A 24,740-nucleotide genomic window follows, 5' to 3' on the forward strand; every position below is an offset into this window, starting at 1 on the left:
TTGGGCTCTAGTCCAAATAGTATCTTTAAACAAAACACCTATTGTTCAAACTTTCATCAGTTGACAATTTATTGCTTTATGTCTTGATTTCAATACTTCTAACCATAACACAATATTTGTACAAAAAAGTACATAAAATAAGGAAATGAGAGAGAATTTTGCTACCTTTATAGAGTCTTTTTATTTGACAACTCCAAATAATTAATTACAAACAATATAATTTTTGAATACAAATATTAATTTACTTTAGCAAAATAACATCAAATCTTTTAAGAATGATAATTTCTATACTATCTTGACAAAGTTTTATTTGTCTATCAGTAAGTAATTGACACTACTAAGTTTCTTGAAACTTCAACATTTGTTTGGGCACGTTTTTAGGTAAATCCAAAATCTTTGTGCAAAAGTATATCCACCAGTAAAAATGTCAACAAATGAAATATAGTAAACCATAATCAAGTATTGTCCCAGATATTATGTGTAAATTCCTGGTTTTGATTTGTCTGTAAAATTAATCTTTTTTTTGCAATTACCAAAAATATGTAACACCCAAGTAAAGGTCAACATTTGCCCCTAGGGACTAATATGAGATTTCCATGTCACCATAAAGAGCATTCTAATAATGGAGAAATACAGTGAACCTTGTCACTTTCAAAATAAAGTATAAAACTATTGTCCTTTAATATTGGGTCAAAGTTCGAGGTTTTACCAGTGGCCAGTCACAAACAAGACCTACTGGCTTGTGAAGGACATTATTTTTTCACAAAATGTAGACTTTTGGGTTGATTTTTGTTTTGTTTTAACATTTCAAATGATTGGTCTTTGTCCATCAAGAAACCTTAACAGTTGACAAAATATGTGACCCCTTTAAAATTAAATTTGTGGAATAAATTAAGTGCACCATACAAAGTGCTGTTATTTTTATATAAATTTAATCATCCTGGTAAGGATTGTCTAATGCTTATTGATATCCAACTTCGGGAGTTAAAAATACACACAATGTGTTCTTTGTTTGTAAATGGTGAGCTTACTTTGTACAATAACATTCCTGAGATGTAAGATTGCATCAGGGATTTACGCTACATCATTAATTTAAGTCTTAAATCTTACAAATGAAATCAACCAGTATTCAAGATTACTTGATATTTCGAATGCCTTAACGATATTTTACGATGCCATTATTGGTTGCTCCCCTCTAAACCCTGAAGCCTTCAAGATTGTTATGCTTTAAAAGTTCCTAACGTATGTGCATGAAAATGGTTGAGTTTTTTTGAGAAAGGCCTGAGAAGTTCAGCAAACTTTCTGGTTCTTCAGCATAACATCTCAATAGTATTCATTGCAAACTATATAATTAGTGTTACACAAAACTGTGAATACTTTATTTAACATTTTCATCTTAAACTGATCTACAAAACATCCATATCTGTACCATACAACCAACTTTTGATAATTCACCATAGGCATGATAGGCGGTATGCTTTAAGGAAGGGGTGTTAATCAAAAAACATGTTTACTATTTTTTAAATCTGTAATCAATCTGTAGGGACCAGCCACGCAAAATGGGTTGGACTGGCGTCCGCATAATTTCCCCATTAATGTTGTGGCATGTGAGATATTATGTTGTATAAGTGCTGCAAAAACAGACCACTTTTTGATGTTAGTGAAAACCATCCACAGGGATTTAACATATACCTCTGTTCGGTTGAAAGGCACTTGATGAGCACTTGCAGGTCTCAAGAATCGACAGGTAGATATCATCTGCAGATGGCACACCTTCAAAATATAAATAAATTACATCAATTACCAATAAGCCAAACAAAACTTTATTTTATCAACTAATAAACCACAAGTGAAACTGATTGGGTTAGTTTGTAATCATTTTGGGTTGAACAAAGAAAAGTTGACTAAAGCAGGACTTGAAAATGTCGGCGCTACACAAACTGAGCGATAGCCATATTTTAGGCATATCGACACTCCAGACTACTGTTTTTGTTTCTACTAATCACTCTAGCCGATGTTTTTGATACAGTAGAAATCAGATTACAAATCATTTCTTTGCCTCTCAGTTGCCCTTTCCCAACCCCAAACATTTGAGTCAGGCACCGAGGCTAGTCAATGGTTTGAAGACTTTTTTAGTTAGAGGTGTTTTAGGAGAACTGCAATGTCCTTCAAGCATGTGTTAAAGAGAAATTATTCCTTGAATATCAGCCAAAACCTGCTCTTCATTGAGATTTCATTGTGGATTCACAACAGAGATTGGGCAGTCCAGAAACAAGAAATACCTGAACTCATTCTCAAAGCCTATTCTTATCAAACTATCCAAAATCTCTTGATCCATTTCAAATTGATGCTTTTCACAAATTTACCTGTTGATGTAGAAGACATCGTTGAATCCTCAGCTGGGCTGTATTCCCATCATGCATCTACTTCTGTAGAGGTAGACTTCACCAGACAATGGTGTGTCTGTAGCTAGCCTAAATAGGAATAAAGAATATGATACAATATTTTGTGAAAAGGACACTACTGTACAGGTCTATGAGGGGCTTGAACAAAGAAAACAAAAGAAGCTGGAGGATTTGTTGACAAAGGAACTATTATGTGAGCTTTCAAAGCATTCACTAGGGAAGCACATTATGGTGGCGCAACTTGCTGCCAAACTATACCAGAAACACAGGAACAAGCCCCTCACTTTCACTGGGAGTGTTCTGGGTTCTTTTACATGTAGAACAAACAAGACCTACAGCTGTATGAACCTTCCAGAGGATTAAGCAAAAGTGCCTTTCTCATCAAAATGACACGCCACAACCATGTTTTGAACCCAGTCGTAAGTGGTTCGTACATGTTGGCATATTTTTTCTCAAAGCCTAGTGTCATCAACCTTCCCTAAAATCTCTTCTACATTTCAAATTAAAGGTTTATAAGTGTACCTGTTGATGGAGAAGACATCATTGAATCTGGAGGCTTGGCTGTATTCCCATCGTGCATCTACTTCTGGAGTGGTAGACTTCATCTGACAATGGTGTGTCTGTAGCTAGCCTAAATGGGAATAAAATAAAACAATGTTTTGTGAAATAGGTGTGATTTGGCTGAGGAGAAGAGCACCAGACTCAAGCTCAGGTGTTTCTGTTCAGCAGAGTGTGGGTTCGAATCCTGGTCATGATATTTGTGTCCCTGAGCAAGACACTCAACTATAATTGCTTCTCTCCACCCAGGGACCCAGGGGTAAATGGGTACCTGTGAGGGCAGAGATGGTTCTTGTGGTTGGTTAGCTTAGTGCGCAACATTTTTGGCAGCACAGGCTGTATACTCCACAGGGAGCTGAGATGGTTTAAAGGCAGTGGACACTATTGGTAATTACTCAAAATAATTATTAGCATAAAACTTTTCTTGGTGACAAGTAATGGGGAGAGGTTGGTGGTATAAAACATTGTGAGAAACAGCTCCCTCTGAAGTGCCGTAGTTTTGGAGAAAGAAGTAATTTTCCACGAATTTGATTTCGAGACCTCATCTAAACACACACAACTTCGTGTGACAAGGGTGTTTTCTTATTTCATTATTTTGCAACTTTGATGACCGACTGAGCTCAAATTTTCACAGGTTTGTTATTTTATGCATATGTTGAGATACACCAACTGTGAAGGCTAGTCTTTGAAAATACCAATAGTGGCCACTGCCTTTAAGGAATGATTTAAGGCCAGTTGACCAGGGGTAATAATGTTGGAAGCGATATAAAAAGCCCTTACCGTGTGGAAATGTGATGTAAAAAACGATGAATATTATTCATGAGGAAATTCGTTCATCAACGTACTTGGATAAGTTTGTAATCATTTGGGTTGAACAATAAACTGGACTAGAGCGGGACTTGAAAATGTCTGTGCTACATCCAGTTATAATCCTATATTGGCCGTCTCCACACTCCAGACTACCAGTTTTGTTTCTACTAGTCACTCTCGTCTATGTTTTTGATACAGTGGAAATCAGATATATTCAAATGCCCAGTTGCCCTTTCCCAACCCCCAAACACTTTAGTCTGGCACCGAGGCCAGTCATAATTCAAGGTGTTTTAAGAAAATTGCAATTCCCTTCAAGCATGGGTCAAAGAGAAATTATTCCTGTAATTTCAGCCAAACCTGCTCTTCATTGAGATGTCATTGTGGTTTCGCAACAGGGATTTCTCACCCCAGGGACAAGACAACTTGAACTCATGCTCATAGCATACTATTATCAAACTATCCAAAATCTCTTGATCCATTTCAAATCGATGCTTTTCATAAATTTACCTCCAGAAGACGATCAGAGCATACTGATCAAAACGTTGAGTTAACCCAACGGTTCTTTTCAGAACCACCCCAACTCATTTAGAGATTGTTATTAAATGGTGTTACCGCAAACTCTTCTATATCTTATCTCCACCATGCAAAGTTTCAAATTCTACATAAATTTACCTGTTGATGTAGAAGACATCGTTGAATCCTCAGCTAGCTGTATTCCCATCATGGATGTACTTCTGGAGAGGTAGACTTCATCAGACAATGGTGTGTCTGTAGCCAGCCTAAATGGATATAAAATATACACAATATTTTGTGAAAGGGAAACTACTGATTAGGATTATAAGACACTCGAACAAAGAGAAGAGGGAAGCTGGAGGATTTGTTGACAAAGGAACTATTATGTGAGCTTTCAAAGCACTCACTAGGGAAGCACATTATGGTGGCGCAACTGGCTGCCAAACTATACCAGAAACACAGGAACAAGCCCCTCACTTTCACTGTGAGTGTTCTTGGCTCTTTAACATGTGTTTCATAACATACAAGACCTACAGCTGTATGCACCTTAAAGATTATGAAGCAAAAGTGCCTAGCTCATCAAAATGACACGCCACAATTGGGATTTGAACCCAGTTGTATGTGGTTTGTACATCTTGACATATTTTTTCTCAAAGCCTAGTGTCATCAACCTTCCCTAAAATCTCTTCTAAATTTCAAATTAAAGGTTTATAAGTGTACCTGTTGATGGAGAAGACATCATTGAATCTGGAGGCTTGGCTGTATTCCCATCATGCATCTACTTCTGAAGTGGTAGACTTCATCTCACAATGACGTGCCTGCAACTAGCCTAAATGGGAATAAAGTATGAACAATACTCTGTGAACACAGTGTGTCTTATCCGAGCAGGTAAAAGCACCAGAGCTGAGCTCTGATGCTTCTGTTCAGCAGAGTGTTGGTTCGAATCCCAGTTTTGAAACTTGTGTTCGTAAGCACCCACTCAACTATAATTGCATCCACCCAGGAGTAAATGGGTACCTGTGAGGGCAGAGATGGTTCTTGTGATTGATTTAGCACAGTAGCGCATCTTTGTTGCACAGGCTGCATACTCCCGAGGGAGCTGAGATGGTTCAAAGAATGGATTGAATGGCCCAGTGACCAGGGTTAATAATGTTTGAGTGCTTTGAGAAGCCCATCCTACTTGAAAAGTGTGAAATGAAAACCGCTTAATAGTGTTATTCAAAATAGAGTTAAAGGAATATTAAGTTCAAATCATAAGGGATTGGTTCAACGTACTTGTTCCTGGATGAACCATCCTCATCATCTTTAATTTTGGCTGGTAGCCTCCTCAATCTCAACATCTTCTTCATCATTGGATGAACCATCCTCGTCATCTTCCTCGCTGTCTCCCAGACCATCCAGATCTTTAAGTTTAGCCGATCCCTGAGAGCTCTGCATCATCTGCTGGTAGGCTTTGGTTTCTGTAAGAGACACAAGTTTTTTTTATTAAAGATTATGAAGCAAAAGTGCCTAGCTCATCAAAAAGACACGCCACAACCATGTTTTGAACCCAGGTAAGTGGTTAGTACATATTGACATATTTTTCTCAAAGCCTAGTGTCATCAACCAGTCCAAAAATCTTCTAAATTTAAAACTCAAAGTTTATAAATTTACCTGTTGATGGAGAAGACATCGTTGAATTTTGAAGCTGGGTTGCATTCCCATCGTGCATCTACTTCTGGAGAGGTAGACTTCATCTGACAATGGTGTGTCTGTAGCTAGCCTAAATGGAAACAAAATAAAAACAATATTCTGTGAAAGAGGTGTGATTTGGCCGAGGAGAAGAGCACCAGACTCAAGCTCTGGTGTTTCTGTTTAGCAGCAGTGTTAGTCCAGGAGCCAAACCCCAAAATTCAGGTAAAGCGTGACATTGCGTACAACTAAGATTTTTTTGCAGAAATATGTTCTTCAAGGTGTCTAGTATGCAATTCCAATGCATGCCCAGCTGGCAGGGTTGAGCATTTTTTTTTTATTGCAAAAAATTACTTTTCCCATATGTTTTGTGCACAAGTGCTCATCAATGTGTTTTATATGATAACAACAAAACTGTTCACATGTTTTCTCGACAAGGAATACTTTTAGGTGTGTACTACCCAGATATTTCACGTAGATATTAATTCAGACAAATGGTTAATAATATAACTTATTTACTTTCACCTCACTTTGGTGAAATTACATACTCAATAGGTTGCTTTGTTTCTGATCTGAACTTTGGCCTGGAGCAACACTTCCTAACATTTCTTTAAGGAACAGCCACAGTTGAATGGTAATTTTGGCTAGAGTTGATGGCATTTGGTTGAGACTTAATTTGTTTACTGAGATAGTTGCATCACTGTATAATCATAGTTAAATATGACACCACAAAACTGTTTTAGGTACACACACCCCAAAAACTGCAAGTAATGGCTTGATACATTGGCATATATCTTGTTATACTGAGAAGCAGGACGACTGGTGAAGGTCAATGAGAACATGATTTTGTCCCCTTTAGACAAATTTTTAAGGGTAAACCACTCATGTTGGACTATTTTTGTTAGTTTACTCATGTAATAATTACATAGAAATGTTGCGAAATGTTGCACCCAAGTCAAAGGTTAGATCATAAACAAAGTAACATATTGATTACATAATTTCACTAAAGTGAGGTGAAAGTAAATAAATAATATTATTAACCACTTGTCTGAATTAATATCTACATATGTAATATCTGGTATGTGCACACCTCAAAGTATTCCTTGTCGAGAAAACATGTGAAGAGTGCTGTCGTTATCATAATAACCAAAAATGCTCAACCCTGCCCCCTGGTGGACTCCTTTCAGCAAACAAATGTTAGTTGTATTCAATGTCACGGTTCATGTTCAGTTCTGCTGGACTAAATGGGTTCAAACCATTTTGGGTTGAACAAAGAAAAGTTTACTAAAGCAGGACTTGAAAATGTCTGTGCTACACCAACTGAACCAAAGGCCTATATTGGCCGTCTCCACACTCCAGACTACTGTTTTTGTTTCTACTATTTAATAGATGTTAAATTTGCATCGAGAATAAAGAATATTAATTTTTGGTTTTTACCCATATACACCGATGTGTGTAGCACTGTATACTCAGTACTTTCCCGAGTCCTGTGAAAAAAAATCACAGGCATTTTACTCGGGTGGGATTCGAACCCACGACCTTTGCAATTCTAGAGCAGTGACATACCAACTAGACCACCGAGAATCGTTTGCAGTGACCGCTGCTAAATCGTTTGCAGTACCCGCTGCTAAAACATAGGGATTCGAACTGCCTCTAGCTACCAGGCAATCTCGGTGGTCTAGTTGGTATTACACTGCTCTAGAATTGCAAAGGTCGTGGGTTCGAATCCCACCCGAGTAAAATGCCTGTGATTTTTTTCACAGGACTCGGGAAAGTACTGAGTATACAGTGCTACACACATCGGTGTATATGGGTAAAAACCAAAAATTTATATTGTTTCTACTAGTCGCTCTTGCCGATGTTTTTGATAGAGTAGAAAAAAAAGATATTCAAATGCCCTGAAATCTTTTCTTTGCCCCTCAGTTGCCCTTGCCCATAATATTTGAGTCAGGCACCGAGGCCAGTCATTATTCTGGAGATTCTTTTTTCAAGGTGTTTTTAAGGTAATTGCAATACCCTGAAAGTTGGGTGAAAGAGAAATGATTTGCCAAATTTCAGCCAAAACCTGCTCTTCATTGAAATTTCATGATGGTTTTACAACAGACATTTTTCAAGAAATACTTGAACTCATGCTCAAAGCCTGTTATTATCAATCTATCCAAAATCTCTTGATCCATTTCAAATTGATGCTTTTAATAAATTTACCTGTTGATGTAGAAGACATCGTTGAATCCTCAGCTGGGCTGTATTCCCATCATGCATCTACTTCTTGAGAGGTAGACTTTATCTGACAATGGCATGTCTGTAGCTAGACTAAACGGAAATAAAATAAAAAATAATATTTTGTGAAAAGGGAAACTACTGATTTGGTCTATGAGGCACTTGAACAAAGATTTAAAAAAAATGGAGCTGTAGAATTGGTTGACACAGGAACTATTAATGAAAGCTTTCAAGCAACCACCAAGGAAGGGAAGCACAGTATGGTGACGCAACTTGCTGCCAAACCATACCAGAAACACAAGAACAAGCCCCCCACTTTCACAGCAAGTGTTCTGGGTTCTTTAACATGTTTACAAACAAACAAGACCTACAGCTGTATGCACCTTCCAGAGGATGAAGCAAAAGTGCCTAGCTCATCAAAATGACACACCACAATTGGGATTTGAACCCAGCTGTAAGTGGTTCGTACATTTTTTCTCAATGCCTAGTGCCATCAACCTTCCTTAAAGTCTCTTCTACATTTTAAATTAAAGGCAGGGGACACTATTGGTAATTGTCAAAGACCAGTTTTCTCACTTGGTAAATCTCAACATATGCATAAAATAACAAACCTGAAGTTGCGATATATCAACGAAAGGAAAAACACCCTTGTAACACAAAGTTTTGTGCTTTCAGATACTTCATTTCGAGATCTCAAATTCTAAATCTGAGGTCTAAAAGTAAATTCGATGAAAATTACTTCTTTCTCGAAAATTACGTCACTTCAGAGGGAGCCGTTTCTCACAATTTTTATGCCATCAACCTCTTCCCATTACTCATTACCAAGTGAGGTTTTATGCTAATAATTATTTTGAGTAATTACCAATAGTGTCCACTGAGTGCCTTAAAAAGGTTTATAATTTACCTGTTGATGTAGAAGACATCGTTTAATCTTGGAGCTGGGCTGTATTCCCATCATGCATCTACTTCTGGAGAGGTGGACTTCATCTGACAATGGTGTCTCCGCAGCTGGCCTAATATGGGAACAAAATATAAATAATGTTTTGTGAAGGGAAGTCTATAAGGGCACTCGAATAAAGAGAAAAAGGAATAATAATAATAATAACTGAAGTCTTATACAGCGCCGGTATCCGCCAATGCAGGTGCTGGAGGATTTGTTGACAAAGGAACTATTATGTGAGCTTTCAAAGCATTCACTAGGGAAGCACATTATGGTGGCACAACTGGCTGCCAAACTATACCAGAAACACAGGAACAAGCCCCTCACTTTCACTGAGAGTGTTCTGGGTTCTTTAACATGTTTCATAACAAACAAGACCTACAGCTGTATGCACCTTCCAGAGGATGAAGCAAAAGTGCCTTGCTCATCAAAAGGAAATGCCACAACCGGAATTCAAACCCAGTGGTAAGTGGTTGAAAATAACATTACGTTCATGTAATGGTTCCGACTTTGAATATAATAAATTAAATGAATGAAAGAAAGAATTTTGTGAAAGGGACACCTCTCGATTAGGTCAATAAGGAACTATGTGAGTTTTTAAGGCACTCAGGAAGTATCTGTAGATTGTAATAGCTTCAATTTTAGGTTCTTGGTTTTCTATAAAGCATTTTGCTCTCGTTAAAGGCGCTATAAAAGGACACATTATTATTATTATTGATTTGAGTGTACCTACCTGTACATGGATTTGTTGGCAGAACTCTGTACGTGATGGTTGACTTGATTGAGGACACAGTCTAAACTCCACCAATGGTGAGCTGCCATCAGGTTGATGTCTCAGACATGTAATGGTTCGGACTTTGATACCAACACCACAAGTTACTGAACACTGGAACCAAACAAGATGAGAAAATCACGTCAAGTTATGAAGTTGATTAATGATTTAATAATGCATCAGTAGAGCCCACTGCATCATTTTAGAGCATATGTTTAATCAATTTTGGGCCTTTTTTTTCAAGTTTCAATTTTCCCCCAAATAAAGCTCATATCAAGGTTCAAGTTGCATAAGTTTGGGTTCTTTTACAAGTTTACAAACAAACAAGACCTACAGCTGTATAAACCTTCCAGAGGATGAAGCAAAAGTGCCTTGCTCATCAAAAGGAAATGCCAAACCGGGATTTGAACCAAGTTGTAAGTGGTTAGTACATATTTACATATTTTTCTCAAAGCCTAGTATAATCAACCTGCCCCAAGGTCTCTTCTACATTTCAAATTAAAGGTTTAGAATTTACCTATTGTTGGAGAAGACATTTTTGAATTCTAATCTGGGCTGCATTCCCTCCATGCATCTACTTCTGGAGAGGCAGACTTCATCTGACAATGGTGTGTCTGTAGCTGGCCTAACTGGAAATAAAATATAAACAATATTCTGTAAAAGGGGTGTGTCATGGCTGAGGAGATTAGAGCACCAATCTCAAGCTCTGGTGTTTCTGTTTAGTAGAGTGTGGGTTCCAATCCCGGTCATGATACTTGTGTCCCTCCCCAACCAGGGATAAATGAGTACCTGTTAGGAAAGAGATGGTTCTTGTGATTATATATATTTGGTTTACGGTAACACCATGTGTGTATCTACTTGCCAGGTTGAGTTTGTTCTTAAAGAACTGTCTTGCAGGTTTTTTGCGCCTGGTTTCTGATCGAGGAATTTTGTTTATTGGAGTTGCTAGAGCTGAGATTATTCAACTGGTAGGGGATACATCCCCTCCTGTGACACCATGGCCCAATGTCATAAAGCTGCTAAGCACAAAATCTTTCTGATAAGCAGGTTTTTCCTATTTTAGGCAAGTAAGTTTTGCCAACAGGAGTGTGAGTGTGGGGAACAAAGGCACGGAACACCAGGGCTCGATTTCATAAAGCTGCTAAAGCACAACAAGCTGCTACGCCTAACAATAACACAAAGCTTAGCAGAATTAGATTACCAGCTAAAATACCATTAACATGCACTACGTGTGTCACTGGTATCCTACTTTATGTTGTAGGCAGAAAATGTGTCGCAATCAGGGTGGTAGCTAGACCAATTTTAGTGGTGGACAATAAATCAAATTTTGTTGGAAGTCTACCGAGGACAAGGGGGTCAACATGTATTATTAAGAGCCATTATTGATGAATGGCCTTTTGATTGTGTTCTTTCTCCGTTACATGTGATACTCCTTATCATAAGCTGCGTCTCAGTTCAACGCAGTGGACAGTATTTCAAATGTGTGCTGGGCGGCATAATGTATTTTGCTCTGAGTGCTTTTTGAGTCCTGGGCAGACCCGCCCAGCACCGCCCACCGCGGCTACCATGGCTGTATCTGAATTGTTAGCTGTGCTACGGTTTTTGCGTTGGGCGTTCAATGAATCAATGCATGTTAATCTGGTGATTCAGACATATAAAACCATTAAAGCCATGCCAAACCATACCAGAAACACAGGAACAAGCCCATCACATTCACTGCAAAACAAGACCTACAGCTGTATGCGTCTTCCAGAGGATGAAGCAAAAGTGCCTTGCTCATCAAAAGGAAATGCCACAACCGGGATTTGAACCAAGTGGTAAGTGTGGTTAGAACATGTTGAGATATTTTTCTGAAAGCCTAGTATCATCAAACTGTCTTAAATCTCTTCATGCATCTCAAATTAAAGGTTTACCCATTGATGGAGAAGACATCGTTGAATCCTAAGCTGGGCTGCATTCACATCATGCATCTACTTCTGGAGTGGTGGACTTCATCTGACAATGGTGTGTCTGTAGCTGGCCTAAATGTAAACAAAATGTATACAAAATTCTGTAAAAAGGGTGTATTGCTGTTATTCTCAAGAGCAGCAAAAGTTTCATAATGATTTGACCAAAAGAGGATGCCATACAGTTAATCTCAAAACACTTGCTTTACAGCTTGTGTTATCAAACACTACACGTTTCAAAGATGGCATCATTTCCCCCTGGCTGCCACTGGGGGTGTATTGTTGGGTGGGGTTTCAGTGAGGATTTCATTCTTTACAGGTGAAGCAAAACATTGGTGTAGATTTTTTTATAACCTTTTTCAACTACAATTTAATGTACAATTTTTGGAGGGAAAGAAAATCTCCCCTTTTCTGGATACTATAGGGAAGTTATCAATTCTAGACCTTAGTGATACAAATGATTCTTATAAGAAATTAATAAGCTGTCACCATTGTATTCGGCATGGGAGGTAAAGGCTTACAACCAAGGCTTAGGCAATTCACAATATGAGTAAAGGAATTCCAAAATTTCTCAAACGAGAAAGGGAAATCCTGGTACAATGAATGAGAGCGTTTTTTTTGTCTTTGTATGGCGATGTCATAACTTTATTGTGACAAGCATTCTAAAAAAATAAATTGATTTCAAAATATTTTGCAGAATTTCCAGCGACAAGCAGTTACCTTCAGAAACAAACTTAGTTAACCGCGTAACATATTTTCCTCAGCAAAGACTATTATCATCGAACTAGATGACTGGATGTCCAATATTTTTTTATGCATCTCAAACTAATGCTCTGTCTTGAAGAAGGAGTAAAAATCCACTTGACTCCTTGAAATTGTAAGTTTCCCTTTTTACATTGTTTTCATTGAGTTCTCATCTAACGAGTGAAGCCTATATTCATTTTGTTTTGACATTGTTTCACTGTGTTGTGATTCTGAAAACAGTCCAAGGGTTATCTTGGGTGTGTGTGTATAGTCAGGTTTAATTCAATGAGTATTAACCTAGTTTTCACTGTGTCCTTGGTTAGGACCACAGCTGGATTATGGATAGATTACTGTTTAATGAGGGGAAGTCAACCTAATAGATTGTTAATTGCTCAGCCCTTTGGTTTGACCTTGTTTCAGGTCAGCAATGTACTGTTCAGCACATTGTGGATATAAACCCATGTTTACATTTAGAGTAGAGCCTAATAACCCCCATGAGACCATGGAGTGGGGGAAGTGGGAAATGACATCCCAGAGAATTATTCACCAATTAGAGAGGTCTGGGCTTAGATGGGGAGCATTCCCTGATGAAGTTAGGCTGAAATTCATGAGGCAGACAATGGTCTAGAGAACTTTTTTTCAAGAGAAATACTTGAATTCATGCTCAAAGCATAGCCTATATTATCAAAAATCTCTTGATGCATTTCAAATCGATGCTTTTTCATAAATTTACCTGTTGATGTAGAAGACATTGTTGAATCTTGAAGCTGGGCTGCATTCACATCATGCATCTACTTCTGGAGAGGTAGACTTTATGACAGTGGTGAGAATAAAGTCAATATTCTGCGAAAGGGAAACTATTGATTAGGTCTATGAGACGCCTGAACAAAGAAAAAGGAAGCTGGAGGATTTGTTGACAAAAAAACTATTATGTGAGCTTTCAAAATCACTCAGTAGGGAAGCACATTATGGTGGCGAAACTTGCTGCCAAACTATACCAGAAACACAGGAACAAGCCCCCCACCCCACTTTCACTGCTAGTGTTCTGGGTTCTTTTACATGTGATACATAATAAACAAGAACCACAGCTGTATGCACCTTCCAGAGGATGAAGCAAAAGTGCCCTGTTCATCAAAAAGAAATGACACAACTGTGATTTTAACCCAGTTGTAAGTGGTTTAAAATAACATGTCGTACACTTTTACATACTTTTCTCAAAGCCCAATATCATCAAACTGCCTAAAATCTCTTCATGCATCTCAAATTGAAGGTTTATAAATTTACCGGTTGATGGTGAAGACATCGTTGAATCTTGAAGCTGTGCTGTAGTCCCATGCATCTGCTTTTGGAGAGGTAGACTTCATTTGACAATGGCGTCTGTAGCTAGCCTATAAATACAAACAAAAAATACAAACAATATGCTTTGACCACAAGACTAGTGGACGGCGCCATTTTAAAAGGGATGTTTTCTACAATCATCATGTCAGTTTTTTGTTAATCTGTGATCTTAGACAAGTTTTTTTCTTACCAATTCTGAAATGTTCCTTGAAAGTGTTGATGTATTATTATCAAAGTCTATCATCAAACTCTCCCATTCTCTTAATGCATATCAGTGTGTGACAATGGCCCGTCGTTCTGTGTGGCTAGCCTTAATGCAAACAAAATAAAAACAACATTTTTTGAAAGGGGTGTTTTTCTTCAATATTGCTGCCACAAGTTGATATTGCTTGAAAATTGTTTTATTTGAAAACGCCCCCTAAACCCACACGCAGGGTCCTTAAATAGTCTGATGAACAGTCAATGAAGAATATAAGAACGAAAGTGTAGCTCCTTATATGTCCACATTAATAAAAAATAAAAAATGGATAACTTTCCGTTCCGTATGGCGCCACCAGTTTTTCATTCATTTTTACAAAAAGGGATATCTCATTGAGGAAAATTAGATAGGGCCTACTATATTATTTCATATCAAATGAAAAAGTGGTGGCGCCATATGGAAAATTTTCCATTAAAAATCTATTCGCACTGTAGAGTAAGCTTAATACCCCCTTGTCCTGCTTTCGAGGTACTATGCCTTTTTTCTTTGAATTGGAAAAAAATAATGATGCCAAATATATCGACTGATGCCCTAATTACCTTCATTTGTTCATAAGGAGTATGCAAACATATTTTTTTGTTTTTTTGTTATGCAAGTCGCCAGACACACAAGGCCGGAAGGCCACTTCAAGGTGTGGGCTACAATTATTTTTTTCAGGAGCCATTGCCACCTACTCCTAGGGCTGAAACAGGGTTACCCCTTTTACAGTCCATACCGATGTAGGGTTGGGTATCATCAGTCCGAAGCCTGGCTGGTAGAGCAGAAAGCACTACCTCCCCAATTTTACGTAGCAAGTGTCATGACCGGGATTCGAACCCACACTCTGCTGATCAAACACCAGAGCTTGAATTTGGTGCTCTTAACCGCACGGCCATAACACGCCACATATATATTAAACTTGATGGTCATTAAAATTTTCACACCACACACTGATCTTCAATGACTTCAACAGCGTCCCATTTGTTTTTAGCTTTTCCTGTTTTCGAGGCAAACAAAAAAGTATGGTTTCCCAGTAAAGCCATACGTGGAGAAAACATATGCAGTGAGTGACTACAAGCTTCTGTGAGACTTTGTGGTCGACTCTTAAGTCAGCAGTTGTCTTCATTTTACTCAAAATATTTTTTACTACATTAAAAAAAATACCATGGTAATTTGCAAAACCAAAAAAATATTTAAAAAAATTAATCAAAAGTGTAATTATTGGCTTTCAAATCTGATTTTTTTAAATTTTATATGTGTGTCTTTCTATTTTTCAAGTGTATCCTCCTCTTACCAGTTTTCATGCTATTATGCCTTTTTCTTTGAATTGGGAAAAAAATAATGATGCCATATATCAACCGATGCCCTAATTATCTTCATTTGTTAATATGAAGTATGCAAACATATATTAAAACTTGATGGACATTGAAATATTCACACTACACACCGATCTTCGATGACTTCAACTGGCCCCATTTGTTTTGAGTTTTTCCTGTTTTCACTGCAACAAGAAAGTATGGTTTCCCGGTGAAGCCATACATGGAAGAAACATCTGCAGTGACTACAAGTGTTCTTTGAGACTCTGTGTATGACTCTATAGCCAGCAGTTGTCTTTGTTTTGTTCAAAATATTTTTAATGAAATTTTAAAAATTACCATGGTAATTTGCAAAAAATAACAAAAATAAATAATTTAATAAAAAGTGTGAATAATTATTGGCTTTCAAATCTTATTTTTATTTATTTGTTTCCCCTTTTTTCTTAAAATGTATAATAAAGCGTATTAACAAACTGTGATAATTGAATCAACAAGCTGATGTTTAAATTTTAGTATTAATAATATTGATATGAGGGTTACAAAATAAAAATCTCCAAAAATATCAGAAAATGATATAAAGCACATGGCTTCTTTAAGTCTGTATTTTTTTTCCAGAATCCACAGCAAAATATTCAGTCACATGATTTGATCATCATGAATTGTGAATTGAAATAGTGTTTGATGAAACTTTTTGGGTGGGCAAATATTTTTATATGGCCTAAACATTATGACATATTTTTCGTACCTTGTAGAAATGCATAAAATACCAAACATTTTGCATTTACAAGTGCAAATAACCAGTGGAGCCTTGCGTGTTTCTAAGTTTTGGTCAAGGGAGAGGAGACTCTTTGCTTGGCAAATAAAGCCACAATTTCTTTTATCTAGGGACTGTTTACATCGCGCACAGAGAGGCAAAAGATTTGCCACGATTTTAGGGACACCTCGAAAACAGGACCTCCTACGATATAAATAAACCGTGATAATTGAACCACCAAGCTGATGTTTAAGTATTAACAATAATGATAAGAGGGCTACAGACAAAATTCTCCAGATAATAATAAAGGCACAAGGCTGTTTAAAAGGCAGTGGGCACTTTTGTTTTCAAAAAAGAAGTAATTTTCCACGAATTGGATTTCGAGACCTCAGATTTAGAATTTGAGGTTTTAAAATCAAGCATCTGAAAGCACACAACTTCGTGTGACAAGGGCACGTTTTTTTCTCTTTCATTATTATCTCGCAACTTCGACTACCGATTGAGCTCAAATTCTCACAGGTTTGTTATTTTATGCATATGTTGAGATACACTCAAGTGATAAGACTGATCTTTGACAATTACCAATATGGCAATAGTGTCCAGTGTCTTTATACATATAAGCCTCTGTATTTTTCAGAATGTTCAGTCACATGATTTGATCATCGTGAATTGTGGATTGAAAAAGTGTTTGATGATATTGTTGGGATGAAATTTTTTGGAGGGCAATTTTTGTTTATATGGCCCCCAACTTTATGACATATTTTGTACCCTTGTAAAAATCGCTAAAACACTAAAACTTTTTGTCTTTACAAGTGCAACCATGGTCACTATGGTGCAACTATACTAAGGAGCCTTACCATGCTTATGTGTTTCTAAGTTTTGGTCAAGAGGAGATAGGTGACACTTTGATTTTATATTTAATGGCAAGTCCGTCAAAACCACAAAAACGTTATCTAGGATTCTAGGAACTGTTTATATCGCGCTCAGAGAGGTAACAGATATGCCGATTTTAGGGACACCTTGAAAACAGGACGTCCTACATGTGCGATACACTGGACTAGTAGTAGACTACCATTCCAACCAAGTGCCGGGGTTTGGACACACTTCCCCGGCAGCGCACTCCGATTCCGCGGGCACCCGCGCTCCACAAGTTCGGAGTTTTAGAATTTGACAACGGGGTCACAGTTAGCCCACACATTATCTCAAATTCGTGAAGTGAAAATCTTTAAAAAGAAAATCAGCAACATCACAATCTAATAGCAACTCACCATTACAGTTGTGTGGAAGTTGTGTCCTTAGAACTCGGTAAAAACTTAATTTTGTTTGAGAAACAGCCACAGCAACTTTTGACACAGTCGAGTTTGTCTTTAAAAATGGCGGTGGAATCTGCATGCTGCTTGTGCATGTGTCATGTGATTGCAAGGGGGTGGGGCTTCCACAAACAAATTTGCATAACAAAACGCGACGTTCTCATTGGACAACTCTGGTCACTGACAGTTTTTGTTTCTTATCTGAATTAAACGATGCAGGTGATCATACGCCAAGAATTTTGGAAACTTATTTGCATTACAAGTTGCATAATACAAGTTCACCTCATTATTTAAAATAACAACAAAGAATAAGATAATTTCTTTTTAAAAGACATTGATCCAGTTTTTGCCACAATTGTTGATAGGAATCAGAATGTTGGAAGTCAGTCCTGTAGCTTTAAATCTTTTTTAACTAAATAAAATTTTGCAGTCAATCAATAAAACTGAGATGAGTGTGGGATTTGAACCTGGTACATCTACAGTGGCGTAACTAAGGGGGCGAGGTCATAGGGTGGGGCACACCCTCTCAGCAGCGGCAGCGGCACCAGACCTGTTACTCTGGGGGGGGGGGGGGGGAAGAGGGGGCAAACTTAAATTTAGGGGGGGGCAAAACAAATCTGTAATGTAATTTTTGTATTGCAGAAAAGCATCGACTTCAAATTGATCATCTGGGACGTGTACAGCAATATTAACTTCAATCCTGGGGTGTTTGTCTTTGGGTTCAGGATTCTCATCGCTTGATTCAGAATCAGATCTGTGCCATGCCTATCATGGCATGGAGGTCGTTTGGATTTCTTGCAAGACTTTCTAATATCCATTTTAACTAACTTTTGTATTCACTCAAGAAATAAGACTTTGCACTGTGAGCAAAACTGCATGTACAATGGCTGCGCACTGTGAGCAAAACTGCAGGTACAATGGCTGCGCACTGTGAGTAAAACTGCAGGTACAATGGCTGCGCACTGTGAGCAAAACTGCGTGTACAATGGCTGCTTGCGGTTTTGGGCAGACAATGCATTTCTATTTGTAGCAAGTTCACAAGCTTGTACAGATAAATAAATCCACATTTTATTAACATTGCCGGAGATGGAAAGTGTATTGGGCTTTTTTGGTGGTGCCAGCTAATTATAATGGATGAAATTGAGTTTATTATTTCCAGCACAAACAACATTGTAACAAATTGGGTGCAATGGTTTGGGATTAAACTCAATTTCCGCCATCGGGGAAAAAACTGGGGGGGGGGGCAAACAAAATAACTGGGGGGGGGGAATTTGCCCCCCCCCCCCCCCCCGTAGCGCCGCTGCTGCCTCTCAGTTATGTCCCCCCCCCCCCCACAACTTATGTCCTGGTGTGTCCCCCCCCAATTGATGTCCCTGATCCCTACCCACCCCACCCCCCCCCCACCCCCTCCCGGCACAATCTGCTGCCTTGTGTCATGTCAATTGGGCTTTTCATAAACAAATTTGCATAAAAAACAAGACGTTCTCATTGGACAACTCAATATTAATTGGTCACCAACAGTTTGGGGTGTTATTTTAAGCAACCAATCATAAAGAGATAATTTAAGTAGTTTTTCGTTTTGGTACATACATTGTATTCCTATTCTTCTGTACACAATAAATCAATTGGACACAATACATGTAACTCAGTAACAAATTGTCTGGGTTTAAGGTTATGCTATGTTGTCAGAAAACATACTATCATAATACAACTTAACACAGGTAAAACTCCTTAAACCTGTTCTTCAACTGTTCATCGGTAGATACGCACTGGGAGTGTAAACGACAAAATCGCGGCAGTGCCAGTAGCCAGTTGATCCGACGCTGGCAATGTTTCCATCGGAACCTGGTACACAGCTGGCTGGGAGGGGGAGAAATCATTGTGAACATTTTGCTAACAGTCTTGTTAACAACTCCCATTTAACATCTCTTTCCAAACAATATTTCACTTCCAATGATGAGAATCACCTGTTTCCAAAACAGTCCAGTTTCTTATTTTATTTTGTTGATGTATTGATATGTATTTCTTTATTTGAAATTTTAAACTTCATTCTCTGTACAGTCACATGCAATTTGGCCCTTGGGCCACAATTTGTGTTTTTTAATAAAATACAAATAATAACAATACTAACAGCTCAACCAAGCGTCATTGAGTGCTTCTGGTGGAGGTGCTGCATGTGGGTCTGGCACGTTGTCGTCGCTGTTGCTGAGCTGTAGTGGAGGCTGCTGGTCCTACTGCCACCTGGCATTGGGGTCTATCAGATATTCTGTTTTAAAGCCTTGGTGGGTGCTATACCCAAGCAGGGACTTCAGGTCTTCCTTCTTCTTCAACTCCATTGATTGGTCTGCGTCTAGCGTGGTTGTCAGTAACTCCTTCATGGCGCAGGAGCACCTCTGCCGTTCTGAACATCTGGGTTGCCTGGAGGATGTAGTCGTCACTGGTTATAAACTTCTTCTTTACAGTGGTGCAAGGCATGGCCACGATCAAGATTGAAAGGAAGGGCAATGACGAAGTGATGGATGGCCTCTGGTAGGGTGCCCTTGAAGATCGTTACTTCGAAGTGGAGGGCACCCAGCCTCCCCTGGTTTCCTTCCATTAGCTGAAGCACCTTCTTCATGTTTGAGAGCTTCTTCGCTGCTGAGTGGTTATTCACGGGCCGACTCATGCCATACTGGTGGGCTCCTCAGATGAAGTGATACATTTCATTCTAGACTTTGAGTCTAGGGGGCGACCAGATCTCCGCAGCTTAGCGTGAGAGACCCTCTGTGGTTCGCTCTGGGGGCTGGACGGTTGTCGGTGGTGTCATCATTGGGTAAAGTGTCCTGTAGCGTCCTGGGTGGTAGCAGGTACTGGATGCAGTAGATCCTCTGGGACATATGCTTAAAGCCTATGTCCCAGAGATTCTCTGGGTACCCCTCTTACGCAACAGGGGGCCAGCAATGGGCGGGAATTTGCCGACAGCCTGCTTCATTCCGTAGTTCACCAGACGGACGTACTGCACATTGGTGTCTCTATGAGAAGGGTCTCGGTGGGCACACTGATCTCATGCCCTGAGAGCAAATATTCTTGGTCGTCAGGTGTGATGGGGCAATGGTGACAGAGATTACAGAGTGCTGTAAAAACAACAAACCCAACAAACTGACTAAAAAAACACAGTTTAAAATTTGTCTCAAGTAATAAAAACTGTCAGCTGGTGGTCATTAGTTTTGGCATGATTTGGTACCAACTTCTAACAACAAAATACTGCCTGAAAAAATAAGTTTGCTAAGCAAAAAATGAGTGGAAACCAGTAACAACATGGTGAACTTAATAGAACAGTGCAAAAATTAAACCAACTTTGGCATTAAGGACACTGGACACTATTGGTAATTGTCAAAGACCAGTCTTCTCACTTGGTGCACCTCAACATATGCAAAAAATAACAAACCTGTGAAAATTTGAGCTCAATTGGTCGTCGAAGTTGCGAGATAATAATGAAAGAAAAAACACCGTTGTCACACGATAATGTGTGCTTTCACAAAAGCAAATATAATACACAAGAATAAATAAGTTTCAAGGTTGTGTTTGAAAGCTAAAACTGTTGGAGAAGATCTTATGGTATGTGGTAATTTGTTCCAGAGAGTTAATTCATAGGTAACTAAGAAACCCAAAATGTTAAATAGATTGACACAATCTAGAATAGCAAATAACAAACATCACAGGTGGTGTGTCACAAGACCCATGCTGGTATTGTTAGCAGCAGAGAGTGTGGGTTCAAATCCCGGTCATGAAACTTTTCCTCTTGAGCAAGGCACTTAACCATAAGTTGGGAAGGTAGTTCATTCTGCTCTACCAGCCAGTTTCCTAGTGGATGATCCCGTACCTGACATTGATGTACACAACTTCAACTCACCAGTTCCTTGATGATGCCTTGTACAGATGGAGGTATGGGATCGTTGAGTCAAAGTTAAACTGAAAGTTCTTGAGAACGTTTTTTCTTTTTGCTCTCCATCGATCCTTTCTACATAACTGGTACTTCTTAGGCTCCTTCTGGAAACTGATCAAGAAAAACAGGATTTGAGTTTTAAAGATGGACTATAATGGTACTCCTACATTAAAATCACTATCAGATCTTGTTTATGTTGTGTTCAGCTATCAATTCATTGTTGTGGTCATGTTTTTCTCCAAATAATTTTGCTACAATTTGACCGAAAAAATTTGACCTCGATTCTTCGATTTTGAAATTTCCCGCCCTGTACTGGTTCCCGGCTATTAAACCAACACTGAAATCCAAGCGGATTTGTAAACCAGCGGACGTCATGAACGCGGTCAAAAAATGGTGATGTCATACCCATGAAGCAACGAGAGTAAACAAAGATTACGCCATGTTACTCCGTGTGTTGTGTATGCATTTTCATCCACACTATAGGCGTGCGTGTGTGCTACGAAGCTTTTTGTTTCTAATGTATCAGCTATAAATACTGCCGATTATTTGGTTGTTTGTGGATGCACTAGAAGTTTCAAAGTTTGTGTAAGAAGCCTGGATCGATTCCGAAATTTAAACCTCTAAGCACTGAGAGAATTCAGGGGGATCTTCTACAACCAGGCCCCAGCCAGTGCTGCTTGTGCATGCTACGACGTCGGCGGGGTCCCTCTGCCGTGGCCCTGGTCGCAAGTGGCCGTGGAACAGCAAAAGAATCAAATGGCATTACAGAAAAGAGAGGGAGAAAAGCCTGGTAAGTACTTGTTAATAATTTTTACAAATCTACTACTGAGAAACTATCTCCATTATTAATTCAGGCCTAATACATGTACATGTAATTGTAATAAGAAAAATAGTAAACAATCTCTACCCTTTTCATGCAAGGAACAATCATCTTGTTGTCAAATTAGATCATGCTCTGAATCTGACCCGACTACCATAAAATAGCTACATAGTGTATTGACTCTGTTGAGTGATGAATCCATGTAGCCACCCAAGAGCTTTAGGCATGTTTATGCCCTGGTTTACACTTTCTGGCATGTTCATGCTCAACCATGTGTGAACACTATATTAATCCATTTAAAAAGTTGATTGTTACAGTTAACAGTTTATTGGCCTCGCTGACATGTATTTATATTGGTCTATACTGGATTGCTGGACATGTATTTATATTGGTCGATACTGGATTGCTGGACATTGTTTTTGCCAAAGCTGCCTAAGAATTGTTCGCTTTTTTTTTTTAAGGCACAGCTCAAAAATATGTTCAAACTCCCATCCATATAATTGCCCATCCATGGTCATTCAGAATTTTTCCCTCCTAATTCAGGAATTACCAATTCCAGAGAAGTTTAGTCTGAAGTTTTCCTATAGCTGTGTTTATTGGCTTGGCACGGTTAATTATGGAGTGTTTACTATATTTGCATTTGTAAAATAAGGCCAGTTCTTTTTCAGCACTAGTTTTTTTATTTATTTATTTATTTTTTGTTTTTATATTTTTTTGTACAGAAATAACTCGCAGCTCTACACTACAATGAGAATGCAGGACGAAGACAATGCAGTACGGAGACATGCTAGCCAGAACTAGAAATGGAGACCTAAGATTCTCAATAGCACTTTAGGTAAGTAGTAGGCAAATGCATGCAAATTTTCAGAGGATCAGATGATTTCTTCATTTTTAGTTTTTCAGCTGCCCCTTTGAAAACTGTTCACGTTGGAGGGGGGGGGGGGGATGGGGTGTTGAATCGCAAGAACACCCCCCCCCCACCCGATCTGTACCTGAACAGTTTTGTACTAGGTGTAGATCTGGGGGAGGGGGGTGGTTGGAGGTCATGTTTTCTATCTGACATAAAGAAAACCTGCCCCCTTGGTTTTGTTGCATGTGGACTCCTTTTGTACTGGTTTTGCGTTAACTCCTGTAAGGTTCTTTTTAAAACTACGCCAACTCAAAGAGAGATTGTCAGTACATGGTGTTACGTCAAACCTTCCGAGATTGTATTTCTGCCTTGTAAATTTTCAAGAAATCCCACATAACGATTATTTGGTTTTGTTTTTTATTTTTCATTAAACAGATAGGCATAGAATGCATGCACAATGCACTTGTTCATTGTCAGCAGGGTGACAAGACATGAAAACAACTCCATCCGCAGCTGATGTGTAACCCCCGTGTCATTGACATCAACCTTCACCAACCGGAAAAGGATGCAACAGCTTTTTTTTGGGGGGGGGGGGTGGGGGTTCAAAGGTAGTGGGTTCAACTTTGTTTGAAGAAAGAATGACCTGTGCCCAATTTCATGGATCTGTTCACCACCAAAATGTGCGCTATGATCACGGTTCTCTGCTTACGTCCAAAGGCTAAATTTCTGCGCTTAATACTTTGTAAGCGTAGAATGCCTGGTATAAACCAAGTATGCACCCATGACCCGCAAAAGGCAAAATTTGCTGGTAACCTGTGAAACACGCTTGACGTAAGCACAGAATTTCCTGCTTCCGCAAGTGTCGATTCTTTGTTTACAGTAAGCAGATCCATAAAATTGGGCCCAAGCTTGTACACATTGATGTGGGTTTTTATTTTATTTTTTATATATATTTTTTTTTTGGGGGGGGGGGGGTAACCAGGGTAGTACAATCAACTTTGTTTAAAAACAGATTGACATGGTCTGTACACAATGATTTTATTATATTCTTTTAATGTACAACTTAATTTACAATTTACAAAGAGAACCACAGCTAACTAGGTACATAACATGGCTTAGGTTTTCTTTTTTTTGGGGGGGAAGGGCGTTGACAGGGTTGTATAGTTAACTTTTTTTGATGATGGAATGTTCAGATGATTTCGCTATCCCTAGGCAACCTTTTTTCAATTTTGATATTTTAAACTCAAAAATAAACTATTGTCGTTTGCAAATACATACAGTTTTAGTGTTGTCGTTATTATGGAGGTGTACATGGCTTCTGTTTTTTTGTTTTGTTTTTATATTTCTGCTAACCAAGTTGAATGTTGTTACCATGTTAATCATAGTGTATTGTTGACAACAGGGGACAAGTTTATTGCACATAAGTGCTAAATTAATCAATTTGAACCACACACCTAATTTTATAAGTCATAGTAATTTACATTTGGTGTCTTTCAGAGGGGTGGGTGGTTCAAATTAAATTAATCAATTTGAACCACCCACCCATCTGAAAGGAACAAAATGAAATAATATACATGTACATTTATACGTAAATTATTATGGCTTATCAA

General features: G+C 38.6%; 1 protein-coding gene and 1 long non-coding RNA gene across 3 annotated transcripts in view; one reads left to right on the top strand and one right to left on the bottom strand.

The window, feature by feature from the left end:
• Positions 1 to 318: 318 nt before the first annotated feature.
• The window catches only part of LOC139941261 (uncharacterized), a 31,783-nt gene continuing 7,361 nt past the window's right edge, over positions 319 to 24,740 (bottom strand). Inside the window, exons 4-19 of one of the 2 annotated variants that reach the window (XR_011786584.1) lie at positions 21,428 to 21,571; positions 19,667 to 20,648; positions 13,864 to 13,967; positions 13,313 to 13,422; positions 11,803 to 11,910; positions 10,407 to 10,518; positions 9,851 to 10,003; positions 9,082 to 9,190; positions 8,163 to 8,270; positions 5,940 to 6,048; positions 5,562 to 5,746; positions 5,007 to 5,115; positions 4,446 to 4,552; positions 2,928 to 3,036; positions 2,367 to 2,474; positions 319 to 1,773 (exon numbers count right to left, since the gene is read on the bottom strand). Coding sequence is in view for 1 of the 2 variants with exons in the window: in XM_071937739.1 (XP_071793840.1) it covers positions 20,515 to 20,648; positions 21,428 to 21,571 (278 nt within the window). In the remaining variant the exon portion in view is untranslated. Of the gene's footprint in view, positions 1,774 to 2,366; positions 2,475 to 2,927; positions 3,037 to 4,445; positions 4,553 to 5,006; positions 5,116 to 5,561; positions 5,747 to 5,939; positions 6,049 to 8,162; positions 8,271 to 9,081; positions 9,191 to 9,850; positions 10,004 to 10,406; positions 10,519 to 11,802; positions 11,911 to 13,312; positions 13,423 to 13,863; positions 13,968 to 18,963; positions 20,649 to 21,427; positions 21,572 to 24,740 lie in introns of those variants that run through there. The other variant, XM_071937739.1, reaches the window with a different exon arrangement.
• On the top strand, positions 21,662 to 24,080 carry LOC139941308 (uncharacterized). Its single transcript, XR_011786594.1, has 3 exons — positions 21,662 to 22,250; positions 23,003 to 23,115; positions 23,566 to 24,080. It is a non-coding gene; the product is annotated as an uncharacterized lncRNA (long non-coding RNA).

This window comes from Asterias amurensis, chromosome 1, assembly GCF_032118995.1.
Source record: "Asterias amurensis chromosome 1, ASM3211899v1".
In the NCBI taxonomy this organism is placed as follows: domain Eukaryota; kingdom Metazoa; phylum Echinodermata; class Asteroidea; order Forcipulatida; family Asteriidae; genus Asterias; species Asterias amurensis.